We start from the raw sequence: 23,083 nt of genomic DNA on the forward strand, positions 1-23,083 counted from the left end.
AACTTGTTAATCATGTCACTGGGAGATTTGACCTTTGACTAATACCTCCCTATTTCCCTCACCCTCAACCCTTGGTGACCGCTATGCTACTTAATCTGTTTCTCAGAATTTGTCTTTTTTAGATTCTACATCAAGTGAGATTATGCAGTATTTGTCTTGATCTGACTATTTCACTTAGCAATAATGCCCTGAAGGTCCATCTAAAATTTTGTTTATGGCAAGATTTCCTTCATCCTCATTGTTTGATAATATTCCATCTTTATCCATTTATCTATTGACATCTATATGAAGTTGTTTATATACTTATCAGTACTTGCCCATGTTCTCATCAAACTCTGAGATTGGATTAATAAACTATTCAGCCAGTATTCTAGGCCAAAGGGCATTAATATGCAGTGAGAGAAACCAGGGGGAAGTTCTCAGGCCTGGTGTGTGAATTTCTGTGGTTTCTTTCACATGCAGAAACCACATATCTTTTATTTGAATCCTGCTTAAAGTATGTCGCTTTTTAAATTTTGTGCTGTAAAATAGCATATAACCCCCATGTTCTATCAGGGCCACTCAGGCTATGCTCTAGGGGTTCATAAATAGACTTCTCACTGAGGCATGTAGTTAACTTGAAAAACTTTTAATTATAAAAGGCGTGTATTGAGAACTGAGTGAACGCCCAGTGTGTGTAGGGTTCGCCTGGCCTCCAGTCTCTTTGGTGAGGTAGGGGTAGGGGTGCATTGCCCAGCATCTTCCCCTGCTCTCCACACCTTCTAAGGACGGCGTTGGCTCAGGGTCTCTCTCCACCCATCCATCGCTGACTTGCTTCCTGCTTTCCCTCCAGGATGGGAGCCTGTACCAGGTCCGTCTTGCTGTCTCACTGGCTCTTCCTGGCCTACGTGTTGATGGTGTGCTGTAAGCTCCTGTCCGCCTCCAGCCAGCACCTCCGGGGACACACAGGTAAGCCCTTTAAACTCGTCCTGCCCCACTGAGATCAATTAATAAAATCCTTGCAAACGTCAAAGCCCACATTTCAGGCACAGGTAATTGACAAGAGCCTTGGATGGTGTGTAAATAACCAGAGGAAGCATGAAATACAGCAGGGTAAAGCAGTTTGATGGTTTGATGCTTAAAGGGACTTGTTCTAGATATCTTTTAAAGATTTCTCCAGGTTTTCCTTTTCCTTTCCTAAGTACACTTCCATTCTTTGGAAGTGATTTTTCTCAGAGAATCGTGGAAACCCAGCAGCATTTTATGCTTATATATTCCAGCTTCCTTTGAAGGCAGAACATCTTTATTGATAAACTTGAATGAACACTGAAGGCAGTTTGCACATAATAGGGTTCTTTTAGGAAAAGATGGCGAATGATTTAAAAAGAAGAAAGAAAGGAAAAAAAAATGTGCCATATGACCCAGCAATCCCACTTCTGGGCATACACACTGAGGAAACCAGATCTGAAAGGGACACGTGCACCCCAATGTTCATCGCAGCACTGTTTATAATAGCCAGGACATGGAAGCAACCTAGATGCCCATCAGCAGATGAATGGATAAGGAAGCTGTGGTACATATACATCATGGAATATTACTCAGCCATTAAAAAGAATTCATTTGAACCAGTCCTAATGAGATGGATGAAACTGGAGCCCCTTATACAGAGTGAAGTAAGCCAGAAAGATAAAGAACATTACAGCATACTAACACATATATATGGAATTTAGAAAGATGGTAACGATAACCCTATATGCAAAACAGAAAAAGAGACACAGAAATACAGAACAGACTTTTGAACTCTGTGGGAGAAGGTGAGGGTGGGATGTTTTGAAAGAACAGCATGTATATTATCTATGGTGAAACAGGTCACCAGCCCAGGTGGGATGCATGAGACAAGTGCTCCGGCCTGGTGCACTGGGAAGACCCAGAGGAATCGGATGGAGAGGGAGGTGGGAGGGGGGATCGGGATGGGGAATACATGTAACTGCATGGCTGATTCATGTCAATGTATGACAAAACCCACTGAAATGTGAAGTAATTAGCCTCCAACTAATAAAAAAAAAAAAAAAGAACCCGCCTGCCAATGCAGGAGACTCAGGAGACCTGGGTTCGATCCTGGGTTGGGAAGATCTCCTGGAGAAGGAAATGGTTACCCACTCCAGTATTCTTGCCTGGAGAATCCCATGGACAGAGGAGCCTGGTGGGCTACAGGGCATGGGGTTACAAAGAGTCAGACACGACTGAAGCGACTTAGGATGCATATGTATACTAAAATAGATATTGTTTAGTTTGTGTGTGCTTTTGAATTTTATATAAATGGAATCATTCTATACATTAAAAAAAAAAATGTGGTGGTAACTTTTGCACAGGACCTAAAATAGAACGTGTGTGAAGTCTTAGAGATGCGTTTTGATACTTTCTAGTGAGACCCATGTCTGTCCTTCGCTTATTTCTAAAGACAGATCAAAATAATCAGTTAAGTATCTCTGTGTGTATTATGTGTTTGTCTTCACCTTTCCCCTTTACATCTACATTTAAAGTGATGCAGATTTGAAAACTCCCCAGTGAATTGTGTTTGCTGAATAATTCCTATTTGTCAGCAAACTCGTTGCTAAACAATTAATTTACTGTCAATGCTTCAGTGATTGGAGGTGTGGCAGCAGCAGGCTTGTTCTGAGTTTTTAGTGGAAGAGTGAAGCTTGAACCCTAAATCGTGTATGTGTCAGAATTGTAAAGTCTGTGTCTGAGAAAGTGTGCTGGTCACATAGCCTTATTCTCAGATATACAGCAGGTCAACATTTCGCCTTAGTTATTCTGATAATTTAGGACTAAGACTTAACTTTAGGCTGAAGTTTTTAAACTCTCTCACAATTCAATTTTCCTTAAGCGACAGTTTCAAGAAGACAAGAAAAACAATTATTGCAATTTTAATAAATCAGTGTAAAATCGATACCATTTGACTGCTGTGAAAGTGCCCAGGGCTAGTTGGTTATTGTGCTGTGTATCTTTGGGTGAGCTTCCTCTCAGGAATAGGGTATTTGAAGTCATCGGTCTTACCCGTTTAATACGCATCTCTTTTCTTGGGTTGCAGGTAGAGAGTCAGTGTAGTACAGAACCAGAACATTTCAGTGGGGCGGGTTAGCCCTAGCACATTCCAGACTTCTCAAAACTGGGTTTGAGATTGTGATCAACAGTGATTAAACCTGAGGGAAACAGGGGCCATGACGGACGCTTCACTTCTTCATCTTTGTGTGGCAATCCTCATTTCATACCATAACCTTTTAAATTTGGAAAAGGTGAGACCATAAGGTGTCTGTGTGAACGTGAAGTTGCGTTCGGTAATGTATTATACGTGAGCAAAAAAAAAAAAGAAATCTGAATTAAATCTAAATTAAGATTAAAATCGTGAACACAAGAGATGCAGTATTTTCCATATAAGCCAAGACTCAACTGTAACAGGGAGGGTAAGAAGTCTGAACAAAGCCTTCAAAAGTTTTGCTTAAGAAATGAAATTTTCATCATGGATTTCTTTCAGTGATTTTATTTGGATTTTTGGTCTTTGGTTTCTCTTTGACTTTTGGGGGATTCTTCCTGATTTTGTTTTTGGAATTTAAGTACCTATCATCCCTCATTGTTTTAAATTTATTTATTTTTAATTGGAGGATAATTGCTTGGCAATGTTCTGTTGGTTTCTACCCTACATCAACACGAATCAGCCATAAGTATACATACATCCTTCCTTCTTGAACCTCCCTCCCACCTTCCACTCCATCCCATCCCTCTAGGTTGTCCCAAAGCATCGAGTTGAGCTTCTTGTGTCGTACAACAAATGACCACTGGCTATCTATTTTACATGTGGTAGTGTATATGTTTCCACGCTAGACTCTTAATTCATCCACCTTCTCCTTCCCCCACTGAGTCCACACATCTCTATGTCTGTGTTGCCTTGGCCGCCCTGTAGGTGGGTTCATCAGTGCCATCTTTCTAGATTCCATAGATACATCTCGCCCCTCATCTCGGTAACCATCAAAGCAGTCAGGATGGCTCCTGCCCACGGGGAGCTCTGTCCTCTCCCTGGGGCTGCAGGCTGTATGTGAAGAGCCATCTTTGCAGAAGTACAGGTGAGCTTTGTTTTATCGCTCTTGGCTTCTTTCTTACACTTTACTGTTTTTTTTTTTTTTAACAAATCAAATGTTTGTGGCAACCTTTGATCCAGTAGGCCTGTCGGCTCCATTTTTTCCCAGCTGTGTTTGCTGTCTTTGTGGGTCTGTGTCGTAGTTTGGTAATCCTTACACTTTTTCAAACTTTTCCACTATTTATTTATTATGGTCTGTCTGACCTGTGATCTTTGATGTGGCCATTGCAAAAAGATTATGACTTGATGAAGGCTCAGATGATGGTTAGTGTTTGTAGCAATGAAGTATTTTAAAATTAAGGGATGTGAATTCTATTTTAGACATAATGCTTTTGCACACTTACTAGACTACAGTAACATCACTTTTATATGCACTGGGGAACTGAAAAAACTCACGTGTCTTGAGTTATCGTGATATTCACTTTATTGCAGTGGTCTGGAATCACACTGGCAAAGTCCCTGTGATCTGCCCATACCCTTTGTTTAACCGTAGTTGAAGGCTCCTGAATCCTACTGTGAAGTCTTACTTAAGCTGTGTCCTTGATGCCTGGAATATAATGGGTGCTAAATGAATATTTATTAATAGGCTGATTTTACCCATTTGTCACCATGGAATCAGTTATGTAATTTTCTGCTGGTGCTAAAAATTCCAGACAGTAACAGGCAGGTGTGAAAAAATATCCTGTTAACTTTTTGTTGATTATTAGGGTTCTCCAGAGAAACAGAACCAATGAGATATATATACATACACATGTTGTTGTTTAGTTGCTCAGTCGGGGAGTGTCCTGCATCCTCTGACAACCTAATTAAGGTTTTAATACTGGGAGTTTCCTGGTGGTCCAGCGGTTGAGTCTGAGATTCCTCTGTAGGGGGCACGGGGTCTATCCCTAGTCTGGGAACTAAGATCCCACATGCTGTGCAGTGCAGCCAGAGAGAGAGAAAGATTTTAGTAGTGCCAAGCACACTCCAAAACTTCTGAACTTAAGCTTACAGGAGCAGTCGTAGTAGGATAACTCCCCTTTCCCCACACCCTCATCAACTCTGGGTGCTATCAGATCTCACTGATGTGTGAATATGGTAATGAAAACTACTGTCAGATTATTGTGACTTGCAGCTCTTTGCAGACTCTGTGCTGGGGGACCATTTGTTTTCCTTGTGCTGTCCTATCCGTTATCTGTTTTTGTCTTGGCTGTATTGTTTACTTGTCGATTTGTGAGAGTTCTTTATAAACTGAGGACCCAAGTACCTGGACTATCATTTCCTTGTATCTTCCTGCTTTTTCTTTGCCCACGATTCTAGCGAGGCTGTGTATTCTAGTTGGCTGTGTGTGTTTATGTATGTATGAGAGAGAGAGAGGGGGAGGGAAATGGCGATGGGAGGCAGGTGTTGTAAATGTCTAATGACCTTGCAGTGGACACGTGGATTTTCTCCCCAGAATTGTGCTCACCTGATGACACAGTCAAGGGTCAGACTTGAGACACTCTGGTCAGGTCTTTGGGTGTATCTGAAACAGCCTGAGAGTGGGAGCAAGCTGTAGAGAGTTAACTGCAGAAGACAGTGTACTGTGTCCAAAAGGACTCCTGACATCGTCCCAAGAGCTTTGTGGTTTGTGCTGGCCAATTAAAGAAACCGTGGCCCTAGGAAACCCTAGCTGGACGTTTATTAGATGCTTTTAATGGCTCGGATTAGAACTTGCAGAAGGTTGTGTATAAACAAGGAGATATTTTCCAATCCCATCTCCTCTCATCCCTCTAAGACAGAGCCAGAGGGGAAGAAAGTGGGACCCCATCCCTGATTTGGGCAGATCAGATCGGGTGTTAGGTGTGGACCGAAGTTCACTTTAGTTCAAGTGTTAGAAAGCAAAAATGCACCCAATTCTCACAGAACAGGGAGCGGGAATCTTTAAGGCATTGATCATCTTCCACTAGAGTACAGAGGTGGTATTTTTAAGGAATTAGAAAACATGAACGGCCACTTTGTTGTTTTTTAAAATTCTGCCTGACACAGTGATTGAGTAGCAGACCTTGGGGACACGAAGAGTCAGACACGACTTAACAACTGAACAACAGCAAAGGAGACCATGTGGGTGTCTGTAGCCCCGAACCACAGAAGAGGTGCCTGGGGCCAATTGGTAGGTTACATTCTTTTAAAAGGAAGCCGGAGGTAACTCTCTTATTTCTTCAAGTAGCAGTTTGTCCTTTTGTTCCCTGTCCCCCACCCGCTGCCGCCCTTTCCCCGCCACTGCACGTAACACCATTTCCCCGCAAGAGGGCAGCACATGTAATGCAGCAGAAAGATGCTGACCGTTTCACAGACTTCAGAGTCATTTGAAATTAACCACTTAGGGATGTTTGTGACAGTTTCATTCGAGGTTCATGTGATAAGTTTGGGACACAAAACATCCTACATCCTGGAGGTTTATCCCTGGGTATATTTTGTTGTTGTTCCGTCGCTCAGTTGTGTCTGTCTCTTTGCGACCCCGTGGACTGCAGCATGGCAGGCTTCCCTGTCCTTCACAAGCGAGCCTAAGAATGAATATTTAGACACTTTAAATTTCCCCTTTGAAGACAGAATCATAGCTACTTTTCCTACACAGCTGAGAGAGTTGGAACTTGGGTGCTGTTGCTTTACAGGTTCATTTTAATAGTCCCATTTCTCCAGACAGCTTTAAATATGAATGACTTCGGTCACATTTAATTCCTGCAGATGCCATGGTGCCTAGCTGCTGCTTAATATACTCCGTTTTGGTGTAAAGTCTCCTGTTTAATACATTGTGCCCAGGTGTTAAGGCCCCAAGAAATGGGCGCACAGCTGAGAATGAGGCAGCAGAGCACAAGCGGATCTTCAGTAAGCCTAATCCTGGTTCTGCCACTTCTCAGCTGTGTGACCTTGTCTAAGTCACTTAACCTCTCTGAACTTGCTTCCTTATCTGTAAAAATAGAATGATGTAGTTGCCTACCTTATGGGATTATTGGACTGACTCAATGAAAAAGTAGGTGAAAGGATTAGTATATAGTAAACACTCATTAAATGGTAGCTGCCTTCATATTTAGAGGCATTTAGAATGAGCAGGAGTCTGGAAACTTTCAAGGAATAGTTGAGGGCTCCGTATGGGTGGGGATATAATCAGTGACATAACGTTTGAAGCTTTATCATGTACAAGAGAAAATGCTTGTTTTTCATTGTTCTAAAGAGCTGACTGTAACGAAGAGAATGTCTTTATGAAGACTGGTGTTCCACTCAACCTTAAGAAAAGAACAAAGTTCTAACAAGGAGGATTTCACCACTGTTGGGGGCAGAACAACCCCAGGGCGTGCTGAGAGTCCTTTTACCTTCCAGCCTTCAGCCAGGTCTTCTGTAGAGGGAGGCACCTCACTGATGGGGAGTCGTGTCAAGAACTGTGACGGGTCTGAGGCTGAACCTTCCTTCTGAGGTCTCAGGGCAGCCTATTGGTTTCCCGGATGCTGGTGGAAGACAAGAGATCCTAGGCCAGAGACGAGGGGTTTCTTCTTACCACACAGCAAGAGCACGTGTTCAGGTTAGCTACTGCTCTCCTTTCATATCTGAGCTGGTTCCAAAATCTCTCTGGGACTCCACTTCTGGAAAGTGGAGGTAATAAACAGTAAAAATCATCCTTAAGGAGTTGTAAAGAGGAGTCAGTTAATGTCTGGAAAGTGCTAAGAATTGTGTTTGTGCTGTGAATGTTCAATAAATGTTGGTCATCTTTATTGAAAACTGCCTTCTCCTTATGAGGGCATTCCATTTTATAGAGGTTCTGTGATGTTTACGTTTATGAAGTTTAGATTTTCTGTTTTTCTCTGTGATACAGGATAATTGCAGAATATGAATGTTGCACATGGGTGCCTTGTGTTGTTTGCAACTTTGGTTAAATTGTTTGAAAAGTAACTGCACCTAAATTTGGGCTCATGTTTCTGTCCCCTGTAACAGCTGAGATTTTATAGGAACCCTGCTGATGATTTTGATTGGAATGACTACTTTAGCCCCCATTTACAGAAAGGCATTTCTTTCAAAGATAATACAGATAGTTTTGAAATATAATTAGTCTGCATTGTCAGAGTTCTGACACGAGGGGGCAGGCAAGGCTTAGAAGAGCTAAACAGCAAGAAGCAGTATTCTAGCCTGATGTAGATGTTGTCTAGTAGAAACAGGAGAGCCACGTATGCAATTTTAAATGTTCTATATAACCACATTTAAAAAGTAAAAAGAAACACGTGAAGCAGTAATATATTTTATTTAATCCAATACATCCAAATATGATTATTTCAACCTGAGGACCAAGCCACATTCTAAGCACTCAGTAGCTACACGCAGCCAGAGGCCAGTGTAATCTGCTTAAGTGCAGGGGAATGAATTGCGTCTTAGCATTACTTTCTGAAAGATTAGACTTATGAGTTATTTGTATTTTCATGGGTCAGTCCTAGGGCACAGTGTTTTATCTTCCTTTTGTTCACTTAATTTCTTTTTAAGTTTTTAGTTTTAGTTCTTTTTTTTCTTGAATGACTGCTTCTAAATTTAGGTTAAGTACCAGGTACGTGGGGTGTGTAGCCTTCATAAAGTGTGGAAAAGATGGCTGCATTTCCTGATGAACTGCCTATATGATCATTCCTTGCAAGTGTATTTTTTTCAGGGAAAGAAAAATGGCAGGATAGTGTGTGTGTGTGTGTGTGTGTGTGTGTGTTTGTGTGTGTGTGATGGCTTCAGCCATTTAGTCTTAAAGTTAGCCCCTGGAAGTTTATTTTGACCAATAACTGGTATTTATCCACTGGAGTGAAGTCCAATGATACAGATGTAATATGGTTTCTCCCCTAACTGTTTCCATCTTCCTGCTCTGCCCCCAGTGAATGGTTACTTCTTTAACTGTATGGGTGTATTTCTATGTAGGCAACTCCACAGGAGTATCCTCTATTTTACAAACCAGAAAAGGACTCTGGAATGGCCCCAAAGCCCATGTTTTGGTAGTAAAGAGGGTATCCATGTGATGATGCTTATTTGATTTCTCTGGGGAGCTTTTACATGAAGGAAACAGAGAGGCTCCACCACAGCTATGTTATATCTGAATCTTGCACGGTGGAGCCCAGGCAACTATATTATTTAATAGTTTCCTGGTGAGTATCAGAACCACTCATTCAGAAGAAAAAAAATCAGAAGTTTGACTCAAGCTCTTGTCATGCTACAGTTTGATCCCAGTGGTGATGAGTTTCCATTTCAGGCTCACTACACACGATCAGGCTTGAAGAGAGGTCTGTTTGCTCCCTGTAGCGATGACCTCCATCTCCACTTCTTTGGAAGGACTGTGAAAATATTTGGTCATTTTGCACTGGCATGACTGTTCCTGGATGCTAAAAGCTCGTAGCATGAGGGATTCCATTGACCTCCCTTGGACTCTTCATTATTTTTGCCCAGTGCCATTTGATGGGCTCCTCTTAATCTCGGTGTTCATAAGAAGAAAAAGGAGCCAATTATATGAGGTGTTAATATTTGACTTCTTCTCATCTCAGCTGCAAGTTCAAGTCCCAGTGCCACAGACAAGGTCCCCTTGGCAAAATATCTGACAAATGAGCATGCGTCACATTGTTTTTTGTGGGGAGGAAGGGGTGTTTCACAGAGAGGGGAGTAAAGCATTTCAGCTCCTTAAAGGAGCTTGTGAGCCCCCGCAGGTGGCAGAGCAGGTTTTTTTTCCTGATGCATTTTTGTGCCTTTGCGGCAGAAGAGGCAACCCAAGGCCTTTGAAGAGTTCTCTGGGTAGTTAGGCCAAAGATTCTCTTTACCCCTGAGAAGAAAGCTCCTCTTTCTTTCTTCAAGCCATACCTTTGAACTTACCTAAACAAAGCCTACAGTTTGGGGTTTAAAAAGCCCAAGATCTCATCTGTGTGTTGGCTTTATCCAAGGAAAGCAGAATCTTTTCTATAAGGAAAACAAAATCATTTGGTAAGAAGAATCAGGAGGGTAGAGATGGGCATGGGAAGAAAAGTGAGGCTTTATGTTTTTCTAGGTGTAACTTGAATGCTGGAAATAACTTGGCCCATATGGTGATAGTAATATTATTGAAGGGATGTTCAGAAACCTATTAAAACTTTAATTCACTCTGAGAAGAGAGGGTGTACAATAGTTAAAAACTTTCCCACTCCTTATGGCATGTGCTGTCAGCGCATATGTCTTGGGGAATGTCTGAAATCAGATAAAAACTACAATCAATTTAAACTGGGCTGAGAGGGCCTGACTGGGTGGTTCAGTGCTTAAGAATCTGCCTGCAATGCAGGAGACGTGGGTTCAACTCCTGAGTCAGGAGGATCCCCTGGAGCAGGAAATGGCGTCCCACTCCAGTATTCTGGCCTGGAAAATCCCACAGAGGAGCCTGGAGAGCTATACTTCTTGAGGTCACAAATAGTGGGACACGACTGAACATACTTGCAATGTGTTGTGGAACAGGTAGTGAGGGATCCAGAAAGGGAAAGAGTAGAAAACTTTGTTTCAGGGAAAAGTAATATGGGCATGAAATAAAATGAAAGAATGACTACCAGTGGGCCATCTTTCTATAGTTTGTTACTGACTCTTGCATAACTACTTGCTAAAAGGCTAGAAGTAAATACCAGCAATCCAGGCATGTGTGTGGCAGGAGACCGTGAACAGTTTGAACTTGGTACAAAGTTAAAGGTGTGTGTCTTCTTCCCTCAAGCCAAACATAGTTCTGAGCTTTGCTGTTGGGAAAGCATTTGCAAGGCATAGTGGTCCAGGAAGTCATTTCTTTCAAGGGAACCATTGAAAGGCCTGGTTGGATTTGAGACACAGGTATGAATTTATTGCTGTTTTCTCTACCTGACCTTCTCCAGATGTCCTGCAGTCATCTAGCCAATTTCCAAAGTGCCAACCAGTGGAGACCAGTGACTCCTATTTGGAGAGATTCTATGTGTTTGAGCTATTACTAGTCAATCCTATTCAATCGGAAATATTGACTGTATATAAAGTGAGCAGTGGCTTATAAAGTAAAGTGTATGTAAAGTAAACAGTGGCAAGTAACACTGAATATTTTTCTAGTTAGTGGACATCTAGAAATTTGAAACATCCACACAATGGCTAGCTCAGCATTTTAGTTGCCAGATCTGTGTGTGTGTTTCTATTCTCCAGAAGAAAAATTATGGTGTTTGATTTTTCCAGGTGGGAGCCTGTCTCTTCTCTGTATGTTGTGCTGGTCTTGAGTTTGTTTCCAATGAGCCTGACTTGGTGACTCTTGGCTGTGTGACATGTTAGGACCTGGATTGTTTCTCTAAGTCACTGAAATCTTAAATTGCACCCTATTAGTTTTAGAATTTGTGATGATCCTGAAACGATGGGGTTGACATTTACCCATGCTCTGTCTATGAGAGGAGATTTGCTAAGCAAATAAATAGTGTAAACAGTGGGAGCTGTTGAAGTTACCTTTAAAAAATATCAAGTGCTTTGAAAGCATTTATTTAACAGGAAATCAAAATGCTTGCGCTTTGGCTCTGTGAGGCCCTCACTGTGTGAGTTATTGAAAAACAGTTATTCAGACTCTCTGGAAATGGGACTGCACCCTCTATCTAAAAGTTTTTTCATGAGGTTTAAATTAAATAGTGCAAAGTTGGGTATTACATTGGGAATTTAATGTATTTTTTAATTTTTTAAAACAGCTTTATTAAGGTGTAATTGACATGCAGTAAACTTTGTATAAGTGTGCAATTTGGTTAACTTTTAGCATACACAATATATGTATGTATATATACACACACACCCACACACTCATACCCATGAAAACAGTCTCGATAGTCAAAATAATGAATATACCCATTACCCCTGAAAGTTCTCTCGTGCCCCTTTGTAATCAATCCCTCTTGCCCCTACCTGCACCATTGCCAGGCAACCACTGATCTTTTTTGCCATTATAGATGAGTTTCCATTTTCTGAAATTGTGTTTGAGTAAAACCATACGGGATCTATTCTTTTTTTGCTTGATTTCTTTTTCATAGTTGCTGTATGGTTTATCTGCGGTGTCATATGCATGAGTAGCTCATTTCTTTCCTTCATTTTAATTGGAATATAGTTGCTTTACAATACTGTGATTTTTTTCCTGCAGTACAGCAAAGTGAATCACCTCTATTTTGGATTTCCTTTCCATTTAGGTCACTACAGAGTATTTAAAAAAAATAGTTTTATTTATTTATTTTTGGCTGTGCTGGGTCTTGCTGCGTGAGCTTTTGTCTAGTTGCAGCGAGTGGGGTCTATTCTCTAGTTGCAATGCAAGGGCTTCTTACTGTGGTGGCTTCTCTTGTTAGGGAGCAAGAGCTATAGGGCACACGGGCTTCAGTAGTTGTGGCTCTTGGGCTCTAGAGCAGAGGCTCAATAGTTATGGCAGATGGGCTTAGTTGCTCCATGGCATGTGGGATCTTCTTGGATTGGGGATCGAACCTGTGTCTCCTGCATTGGCAGGTGGATTTTTTACCACTGAGCCACCAGGGAAGCCCATGATAGAGCTGAGTAGAGTTCCCTGAGCTATACAGTAGGTTCTCATTAGCTATCTATTTTATACATTGTAGTGTGTATATGTCAATCCTAATCTCCCAATTCATCGCGTCCCTCTTTCCCTCCTTGGTGTCCATACATTTGTTCTCTAAGTAGCTCCTTTAATTGCTGAATAGTAGCCCATCCTATGTCACACACTGTTTATCCATTCACCTGTTGGTGGGCATGTGAGGGTGTTCCCAGTTTTGACTATTACAAGTAGAGGTGTTATGAACATTTCTTACAAGTGTTTATATGGACATATGCTTTCATTTCTCCTAAGGAAGTTCCTAGGGAACAGAATGGCTGGTTCATACGGTAGATGTATGATTGACTTTTCAAGAAACTTTCAAACTGTTCTCCAGTGTGGTTGTACCAGCTCACGCTCCCCCCAGCAGAGTAAGACAGTCTTAGTTCCTTTACTTTCTTGTCAGCACTTGGCATGTATTTTTAGTTTTAGCCCATTTACTAGGTGAGTAATGATATCATATATTGGTTTTAATTTGCATTTCCCTTATGACCAGTGACGTTGTGCATCTTTTTGTTTGGTTTTCTATGTATCTGTGAAGTGTCTATTCAAATCATTTGCTCATTTTTTAGAAAGTTGGGTTATTTTCTTAATATTGAATTTTGAGAGCTCTTTACATATTCTCAATACAATTCCTTCATCAGAGAAGTGAATTGCAAATATTTTCTCCCAGTCTGTTCATTCTCTTAACAGTGCCTTTTGAAAAGCAGTTTTTTGTTTTGATGAGATTCCATTTACCAGTTTGTTCTTTTAGCTACCATGCTTTTGATATCTTTTGCTTCTAATTCAAGGTCACAAAGCTTGCTTTCTATGAAATGTTTTAATTTTAGTCTTGACGTTTAGGTCTGTGATTCATTTTGAGTTAATTTCTGTAGATGATGTACTTGAATGCATTTTGAGTAGGTAAGAAAGTACTACTCATTATAAATTCTCCTCCTGTTACCTAGGTGAAGTTGCCGAGAGTACTTGAAAATAATACAATCATAGATTTATTCTCGAAAGACTTAGGCATTTTAGTAAGCCAGACTGATAGTCCCACACTAATTAGTCTGAATTAGTGAGTTAAAATAACGATGTCCAATAATGTAAACAATACAGCTCTACAGATAAGGATATTTTAAACAGAGTACATTTGTGAAGCTGCTGACAGTGAGAGGACTGCCATCCTGGAAGCCAGGAGACCAGCTCTTCTTCCAGACTTGGGCAGTGACCAGCTGTATAGACCATGACAAGTTTAATCTCTTGGCCTCTGTTTCTGCAGCTGTTAAACACAGAAGTTAAATGATCTTTGTTCACAGAGTGTGGCTCTGTTCACTAGCGGTGGGTTGGATTCTTATGGGTCTTTATGTTCATCCCAGTACCAGTAACTGACTAGGTTGAATAGATGTCCCTCAACTGTGTGCAGCTTATTCGTCAAGCTTGCATTGATGGCATCTGATGGAAAAAATAGAAATTGACTTAAAGGGGCTTTGACTTCCTATTAATGCTGTGTCAAGTCTACATTTTCATAATCAAAGACTTATCAACAGGGCAACCACTGTTTGATTGGAAATACATTGTAAACGTTATTCTTAGTAGTAGAATGTAGTGGCTCAGCTGGTAGAGAATCCGCCTGCAATGTGGGAGACCTGGGTTCGATCCCTGGGTTGGGAAGATCCCCTGGAGAAGGGAAAGGCTACCCACTCCAGTATTCTGGCCTGGAGAACACCATGGACTGTATGGTCCACGGGGTTGCAAAGACTTGGATACGACTGAGCAACTTTCACTTTTCAAAATAGTCTAACTCATTTTAGCTGGGAAACCTGTGTCCAAATGATCTGCTAAGGATTTTTCAAACTTGGAGGTGTAATGAGGCTGTGAGGTGCTACTCGTTCGTCGTTTGTGGCTAGTGGCTTTCAGCTGAGATGGCAGTTTGTTCTGGTGGCTCCAGCCCCAGGTGGGTAAACGTCTCGGCTCTCCTGCCTGGCCCATGACAGTGTTGCTCACCCTGCTCCATCCACACCACTGGTGGCTCAGAAAATGGCCTGTGTGGTAGGTAGAGTGATATATGTATCTTCATAGCTCAGACTCAAGGGTGGAGTTAGAACTTCTCTCTGTGGGCATCCTGTAACATGTGCCAGCTTGGAAGCCCCCAGGAACATGTTAATAAACAGGTCAGTTAGGGGGAAATGAAGCATCCTTGTAGGGACGGTCATGTGAGCTGTATGTTGCTTTCTGCTTATTTTTAGTAACTGTTTCTTATCTATGGCCTTCCCTGGTGGCTCAGTGGTAAAGAACCCGCCTGGCAAAGTAGGAGACATGGGTTTGATCCCTGAGTCAGGAAGATCCCTTGGAGAAGGAAATGGCAACTCACTGCAGTGTTCTTGCCTAGAGACTTCTATGGATAGAGGAGCCTGGCGGGCTACAGTCCAAGGGGTCACAAAGAGTCAGGCGCATCTGAGCAACCGGGCAACAGCCGCACATGTCTGTATACACACACGTCATACATGGCATTTGCAAATCGCTTGGGCTTTTAACTTAGAGTATTTTATTTTTGTTTTATATTCTTTTCATTTATTAGTTGGAGGCTAATTACCTTACAATATTGTAGTGGTTTCTGTCATACATTGACCTGAATCAGCCATGGATTTACATGTATTCCCCATCCCGATCCCCTCTCCCACCTCCCTCTCTACCCGCTCCCTCTGGGTCTTCCCAGTGCACCAGGCCCGAGCACTTGTCTCATGCATCCAACCTGGGCTGGTGATCAGTTTCACCCTAGATAATATACATGTTTCGATGCTGTTTTCTCGAAACATCCCACCCTCACCTTCTCCCACAGAGTCCAAAAGTCTGTTCTGTACATCTGTGTCTCTTTTTCTGTTTTGTGTATAGGGTTATCATTACCATCTTTCTAAATTCCATATATATGTGTTAGTATACTGTAATGTTCTTTATCTTTCTGGCTTACTTCACTCTGTATAATGGGCTCCAGTTTCATCCATCTCATTAGAACGGATTCAAATGAATTCTTTTTAATGGCTGAGTAATATTCCATGATGTATATGTACCACAGCTTCCTTATCCATTCGTCTGCTGATGGGCATCTAGGTTGCTTCCATGTCCTGGCTATTATAAACAGTGCTGTGATGAACATTGGGGTGCACGTGTCTCTTTCAGATCTGGTTTCCTCAGTGTGTATGCCCAGAAGTGGTATTGCTGGGTCATATGGCAGTTCTATTTCCAGTTTTTTAAGGAATCTCCACACTGTTCCCCATAGTGGCTGTACTGGTTTGCATTCCCACCAACAGTGTAAGAGGGTTCCCTTTTCTCCACACCCTCTCCAGCATTTATTGCTTGTAGACTTTTGGATAGCAGCCATCCTGACTGGCGTGTAATGATACCTCATTGTGGTTTTGATTTGCATTTCTCTGATAATGAGTGATGTTGAGCATCTTTTCATGTGTTTGTTAGCCATCTGTATGTCTTCTTTGGAGAAATGTCTGTTTAGTTCTTTGGCCCATTTTTTGATTGGGTCATTTATTTTTCTGGAGTTGAGCTGCAGGAGTTGCTTGTATATTTTTGAGATTAAAGAGTATTTTAATATAACTGATTTCCTTTGCCCTCTTGTGAGTTTTATTTCATGCATTAACAGTATTCGGAGAGGAAGTTTGTAGAGTCACCATGACACAAAAAAGATGAGGAATTTCTGTGAGCTTTGGGAACCTCATCTTAGCCTCCCCGCCCTTCACAAGTCTGGTAGGTGGGTAAGGGCAGCAGGTAGCACAAGCATCTCGCAGCCTCCTCAGAGAACTCTTCCCCCCCAAGGGAAGTGACTCGCTGGTCACGTGGGAAGCTGCTCTATCATGATGTCAGATGTCCAGAGAGGCGAGCTTCCCCTCGGGCCAGCGGGGAGAGGGAACAGCAGCAGGCAGAAGTGAGATCACTTGCACCATCAGGCAGAGTTGGGACATGGAGCTTGTGTGTGACTAGTTCTGGGGGAGCATCAGTAAAGTTGTCATTGTACCAGTCCCCTCCCCACACCCCTGCTCAGGTGTCCAGTAGTGAATCTCCATTCCTGACATCTGTCATGTCGGTCCGCTTTTCTAGCAGGTGGGGGAGATCAGATGATAGATCATAGATGGCTTAGTTTCCTGCTGAGTCCTTGTGCCCTTTTTCAAACCATTTGGTGGTGGTTCAGTAGGCTCTGAAAATCTCCCATCCTTTATGTCTTAGCACAGAAAGAATTTAGCGAGAGACAAAGTAATAGATAAGAAGTGATTTATTAGACTAAGATGCTTGGGAAGCTTACAAGCCAGGCAGGTGAGAGGGTGCCATGCCCCACGAACTTTGTGGGCTACAGTTTTATAATCAAAGGAAAAGTGGGGAGGAGGGAAAGACTGCCTTCTTCCTCATTCTTGAATAGATGTCACACTTCCATCATAGGGGCTTCCCTGGTGGCTTAGACGCTAAAGGGTCTGCCTGCAATGTGGGAGACCCGGGTTCAATCCCTGGGTTGGGAAGATCCCCTGGAGAAGGAAATGGCAACCCACTCCCGTAATCTTGCCTGGAAAATTCCATCGACAGAGGAGCCTTGTAGGCTACAGTCCATGGGGTTGCAAAGAGTCAGACACGACTGAGTGACTTCACTTCTTCACTTCTTCCATTATCAGTTCTTTGACTGGTATGGGCAGGACAGTTTTCTTGTCCTTATATGGCCAAGCCAGGATTGTCATGACACTATGGAAAAATTAATTTAGCTCTCTCTGTTCAGTGAGGGTATTTCACTTTGAAATGTCACCTTTCCATAAAGCATTCCTTCTCATGTGCAGAAAGCATGTCCTAGGAATCATTAACTCACTGAACTCACTGGGCAGGACGTGGGTCTCATGCTACCACTGGTTTAATGTTTAGGGGCATGTCTCATGCTTCTGTTTATGAATTTTGTTGGTAAGCAAGCCTGCCTGATTTTGTGGTTAAGCAAACGTGCTTCCTTGACTAATCATTAACTTATTAACCATTGTTAACCATTAACATGTTAATGTTATCTCCCATACTTTTTTTTAAATAACTTACAGTGCCCCAGTGGGATTAAATATTTAATCCTTTGTCCCTTTACTCTGTTCCTGTCCCTTTCTCTTCGTGGAGAGAGGAGGAAGTGGGTGCTGGAACACCTCCAGGGCTATGGGGTCCTCTCTGAGTCTGCGGAGCTGGGCCGAGGGGAGGCGGGCGCTCTGTCCTCCTTGGTGAGTTCCAGCACGTGTCCTGCACAGGTATACATGACTTTGTGGCCCTTATTGTTGTGTATGAGCACGATTTGTGTGTGTCTCCCTTTCCAGGCAAGAGTTCCAGCAGCGTAGGCACAGGGGTCTTACTTTTGTTTCACAAGATACCTCACACACTGATTAAAAAATTAACAGAGTGAGTGAATATTGAATGCAACAGGACATTTTCTATCCGAAAGCACAATTTCCCAAGGCCTGTCATCCTAGCTTTTTGGGATACAAGTGGGAGAGAGTTTTCACGAGTTAGTTCCTGAGAGTGAATGAAGAAGAAACCAAGATTCCAAGTGCTGTGGAATATTCCATTGTGAATGCTCATCACAGGTGAATTCTTCATTTGCTTAGTCAGACAGTTAGATTGTTCTTGCTCTCTGCCATCCCAAACAGAAAGAAAACAAACAACAATGAAAGTGCCCTGGTGATAATCCATGTGAATGTCCCTGTCTGGAGCTCTTCTGGAATTTTGGGGATATACGGATGGGTGGGAGGAATTACTAGGTAGCCAGGGACGAGGGTGAATATGTAATATTACAAAATGCTAACAGGTGGGCTGGCCACAGCAGTCACTCTCCTTTGCAGTCCCTGAAGCTGTGTGTGAGATATATTCTGTGAAAGGAAGGAATTTGAAGGCAAAGATTGTAGACGATAATATCTCTGCCTCGCTTGATGAGTTTTGGGGTCTTAGCCCATTGATTAGTATATATGATTAGCATTTTGGGTCAGGGGCCTAAGTGCTACATAAGTACTTGAGGACTTAAAGTATTCTTTGCATTTATAGGATTCAAGCGTTCTACATAAACATTTGTTGTTGTTGCTAAGTTGTGACTCTTTGCGACCCAGTGAAATGTAGCCCACCAGGCTCCTCTGTCCATGGGATTTCCCAGGCAAGAATACTGGAGCAGGTTACTATTTCCTCCTCCAGGTGATCTTTCTGACCCAGGGATCGAAAACCCACGTGTCCTGCATTCGCTGGTGGATTCTTTACCTCTGAGCCACCAGGGATGCCTAGATACATATTCAGTTCAGTTCAGTCGCTCAGTCATGTCTGACTCTTTGCAACCCCTTGAACCACAGCACACCAGGCTTCACTGTCCATCACCAACTCCAGGAGTCCACCCAAACCATTGAATCGGTGATGCCATCCAACCATCTCATCCTCTGTCGTCCCCTCCTCCTCCTGCATATTAGGCATTCAGTTTTAATTATGTAGTATTGTAAGAAAACCTGGTGCTAGGAATAATTGAAAGGTAGTTTTTGGCCACTGGTGATTGAAATAGTTCAGTTCACTTCAGTCGCTCAGTCGTGTCAGACTCCTTGAGACCCCATGGACTGCAGCACGCCAGGCCCACCTGTCCATCACCAACTCCCGGAGTTTACTCAAACTCATGTCCATTGAGTCGGTGATGCCATCCTACCATCTCATCCTCTGTTGTTCCCTTCTCCTCTCACCTTCAACCTTTCCAACATCAGGGTCTTTTCAAATGAGTCAGTTCTTCGTATCAGGTGGCCAAAGTATTGGAGTTTCAGTTTCAGCATCAGTCCTTCCAATGAATATTCAGGACTGATTTCCCTTAGGATGAACTGGTTGGATCTCCTTGGCAGTCCAAGGGTCTCTCAAGAGTCTTCTCCAACACCGCAGTTCAAGAGCATCAGTTCTTCAGTGCTCAGCTTTCTTTATAGTCCAACTCTCACAGCCATACACGACTACTGGAAAAACCATAGCTTTGACTAGACAGACCTTTGTCGGCAAAGTAATGTCTCTGCTTTTTAATATGCTGTCTAGATTGGCCAAAACTTTTCTTCCAAGGAGCAAGCATCTTTTAATTTCATTGCTGCAGTCATCATCTGCAGTGATTTTGGAGCCCCCCAAAATAAAGTCTGTCTCTGTTCCCATTGTTTCCCCATCTATTTGCCATGAAGTGATGGGACCGGATGCATTGATTTTAGTTTTCTGAATGTTAAGTTTTAAGGCAACTTTTTCACTCTCCTCTTTCATTTTTATCAAGAGGCTCTTTAGTTCTTCTTCACTTTCTGCCATAAGGGTGGTGTCATCTGCATATCTGAGGTTATTGATATTTCTCCTGGCAGTCTTAATTCCAGCTTGTGCTTCATCCATCCTGGAATTTCGCATGATGTACTCTGCATATAAGTTACATAAGCATGGTGACAATATACAGCCTTGATGTACTCCTTTCCGGGTTTGGAACCAGTCTGTTGTCCCAAGTTCAGTTCTAACTGTTGCTTCTTGACCTGCATACAGATTTCTCAGGAGGCAGTTCAGGTGGTCTGGTATTCCCATCTCTTTAAGAATTTTCCACAGTCTGTTGTGAGCCACACAGCCAAAGGCTTTGGCATAGTCAAAAATAGATGTAGCAAAAGTAGATGTTTTTCTTGAACTTTTTTGCTTTTTCGATAATCCAGTGGATGTTGGCAATTTGATCTCTGGTTCCTCTGCCTTTTCTAAACCCAGCTTGAACATCTGGAAGTTCGTGGTTCACGTACTGTTGAAGGCTGGCTTGGAGAATTTTGAGCATTAGTTTGCTAGCGTGTGAAATGAGTAGAATTGTGCGGTAGTTTGAACATTCTTTGGCATTGCCTTTCTTTGGGGTTCGAATGAAAACTGCCCTTTTCCAGTCCTGTGGCCACTGCTGTGGATTCCAGCTTTGCTGGCATATTGAGTGCAGCACTTTCACAGCATCATCTTTTAGGATTTAAAATAGCTCAACTGGAATTCCATCACCTCCACCAGCTTTGTTCATAGTGATGCTTCCTAAGGCCCACTTGACTTCGCATATCAGGATGTCTGGCTCTAGATGAGTGATCACACCATCGTGGTTATCTGGGTCATGATCTTTTTTGTATAGTTCTTCTGTGTAATCTTGCTGCCTCTTCTGAATATCTTCTGCTTCTGTTAGGTCCATACCATTTCTGTCCTTTATTATGCTCATCTTTGCATGAAATGTTCCCTTGATGTCTCTAATTTTCTTGAAGAGATATCTAGTCTTTCCCATTCTACCTTTTGTTAGAGTCATGAGTCCTTGCTGGTGGTTAAGCTCTTGGCAAAGCCGTGTGCTGGGCTGACTTGGTGCAGCTTTCACTGGACGGATGCAGCGCGATGCAAGGTTGATGCCTGGTTGGGAAGTTCTCTGCCTAAATTATTTCCATTATTTCCCAAGTCTCAGTCCATTAACTAACTTGGTCAAAAGGCCAGGAAGAGAAATGGCATTCTCGAAATATTATTAGCATTTGCGGTGAATGCTAACTACTCTACATTTACAGCCGATTAAGTTTTGCTCTGTGTTTTATTATAGCGTATGACAGGGATTTTGAGACTGAATTCTGTTAAATAATAAATAGAACCAGCAAGGTCATTTTCTACCTGACCAAAGGTAAACTTTGCAGCAGGAAGACATGAATGAAGAAACAGGTCGAGCTAAACATCTCAGGAGGGTGGGGTGGGGTAGGCAGGGATTCAAGATTTTCAGAATCAAAGAGAATCGAACAGATGCTGGGGACTTGGTGGTGGTCCAGTGGCTAAGACTCTGGACTCCAAAGGCACAGGGCTGAGGTTTGATCCCTGATCAGGGAACTAGATCCCAAATGCTGCAACTCATACCTGGCATAGTCAAATAAATATTTAAACATAAAAGAAGTTTCTGTAACTGGGAAGAATACTAAAGGACAAGAAAAAAATTGATCAAATGGATGCCAAATAAACACCTGGAATGAAATGTGAATATTGCCAATTATTTATTGCCAGTGATTTGATGGATTTTTTTTTTCTCACCAAAATTGTTAGGGCTTGAAGCAGGGGTCTCCAAGTGACAGCCCACAGGTAAATTAGGCCCATGGGTGTGTTTTGTTTGGCCCAGATGATGTTTAAAAAGCATCTTCAAAATCAGTTGTATTGTTTGAAAATCACAGGGTTGCACACATAAATCCAGATTTGGGGCAACACTAGGTTTTCCCCTCTGCTTTGTAGCAGCTTGCTGTAGCTGACTGCTGGCTGCTCTCAGCAGATGGGCCATTTTTCATCCTCTTTGTCACCTGCTTCCCTCATTTATGTTGACCCCCTTGACTCTGAAGTATAAGCAATTGAGTTTGAGAGCCTTGACTCCCATGTTTCAAAATGAAGACAAAGATAACTAGAAGATTGGGTTTCAGGTTTCAAGCCTCTTTGTTATTTTATAGCGTAGTGGTTAAGAGTTTGGGTTCTGGGATCAAAATTGCATGGAAACATGTGCCGGTTTCTTCCAGTTTAGCTGTGTGACCTTAAGAGGGTTATTTAACCTCTCTGAATACCAGTTTTCTTGTTTAAATTGGACCGCAGTTTTATCTGCCTCCTAAGATTGTTACAAGGATTCCATTTGCGTCTGTGTGGATGTGTTTCCATTCAACACTATCACACACATAAACACACACACCACTTAGAGTAGTATCTCGTTCATGCTAACTCATATTTTTAAGTAAGGTTTGGTTGAAAAAGGAAATTTAATTGATAAATAAAAGGATAATTTCTCTTTTACTCATCAGTTGAAAAAGGCAAAAAGTGATATTTTTCAGGCTTCATGTGATTTTCCTTAAAAGGCAGGTGTGCTAGGTTGATGGTATTATTAACTCCATTCTAACTTGACTACAAAAAAGAAATTGTCAAAGCTTATGGATATTATCCTGCTCTTGATATTCTGCCCAGCAGTGAGACTTGAGAAGATGGTGCATTATATAAAGGATGCCAAACATTTCCACAAAGCGTTTTTGTTATGTATGTGAGCCTTGTACCTTGTACATGAATCAGATGGCTCTAGTGATGGCTTCCATAATCCACTTGAGGAGGTGGAGATGATTCCAGGCTGATGGATAAAGTGAGCAGGATCTGACAGTCCACAGGGGGCGGAAAAGCAGGATCAGTCTCAGAGACAGTGTCTCATGCAGGTAGTTGATGTTTGATATGCAGATGGAGCATCAGAAATCAGATTTAAATTATTGGATGATGGAAGGAGATGGAGATAAATTGGCCTGCTTTAATCATTATGTCCTCTCTTGACTAGAATCAGAGCTTAATATATTCTTTTTCTTCAGCTGCTTCTTATTCTAAAAGATGATGTTGGCTTCCAAAGCTATTTAGTGCTAAAACTAAGT

At 42.1% G+C, this 23,083-nt stretch overlaps 1 protein-coding gene across 8 annotated transcripts in view; it reads left to right on the forward strand.

Moving 5' to 3' along the window:
- The window catches only part of TAFA4 (TAFA chemokine like family member 4), a 210,546-nt gene that overhangs the window by 85,458 nt on the left and 102,005 nt on the right, over positions 1–23,083 (forward strand). For 6 of the 8 annotated variants that reach the window (XM_043886373.1, XM_043886372.1, XM_043886374.1 and 3 more), the window contains one exon: positions 833–948. In XM_043886373.1, the coding sequence (XP_043742308.1) occupies positions 833–948 (116 nt within the window). Of the gene's footprint in view, positions 1–832; positions 949–17,843; positions 17,936–23,083 lie in introns of those variants that run through there. The other 2 variants (XM_043886380.1, XM_043886379.1) reach the window with 2 other exon arrangements.

Source organism: Cervus elaphus, chromosome 24 (assembly GCF_910594005.1).
Source record: "Cervus elaphus chromosome 24, mCerEla1.1, whole genome shotgun sequence".
Classification (NCBI taxonomy): domain Eukaryota; kingdom Metazoa; phylum Chordata; class Mammalia; order Artiodactyla; family Cervidae; genus Cervus; species Cervus elaphus.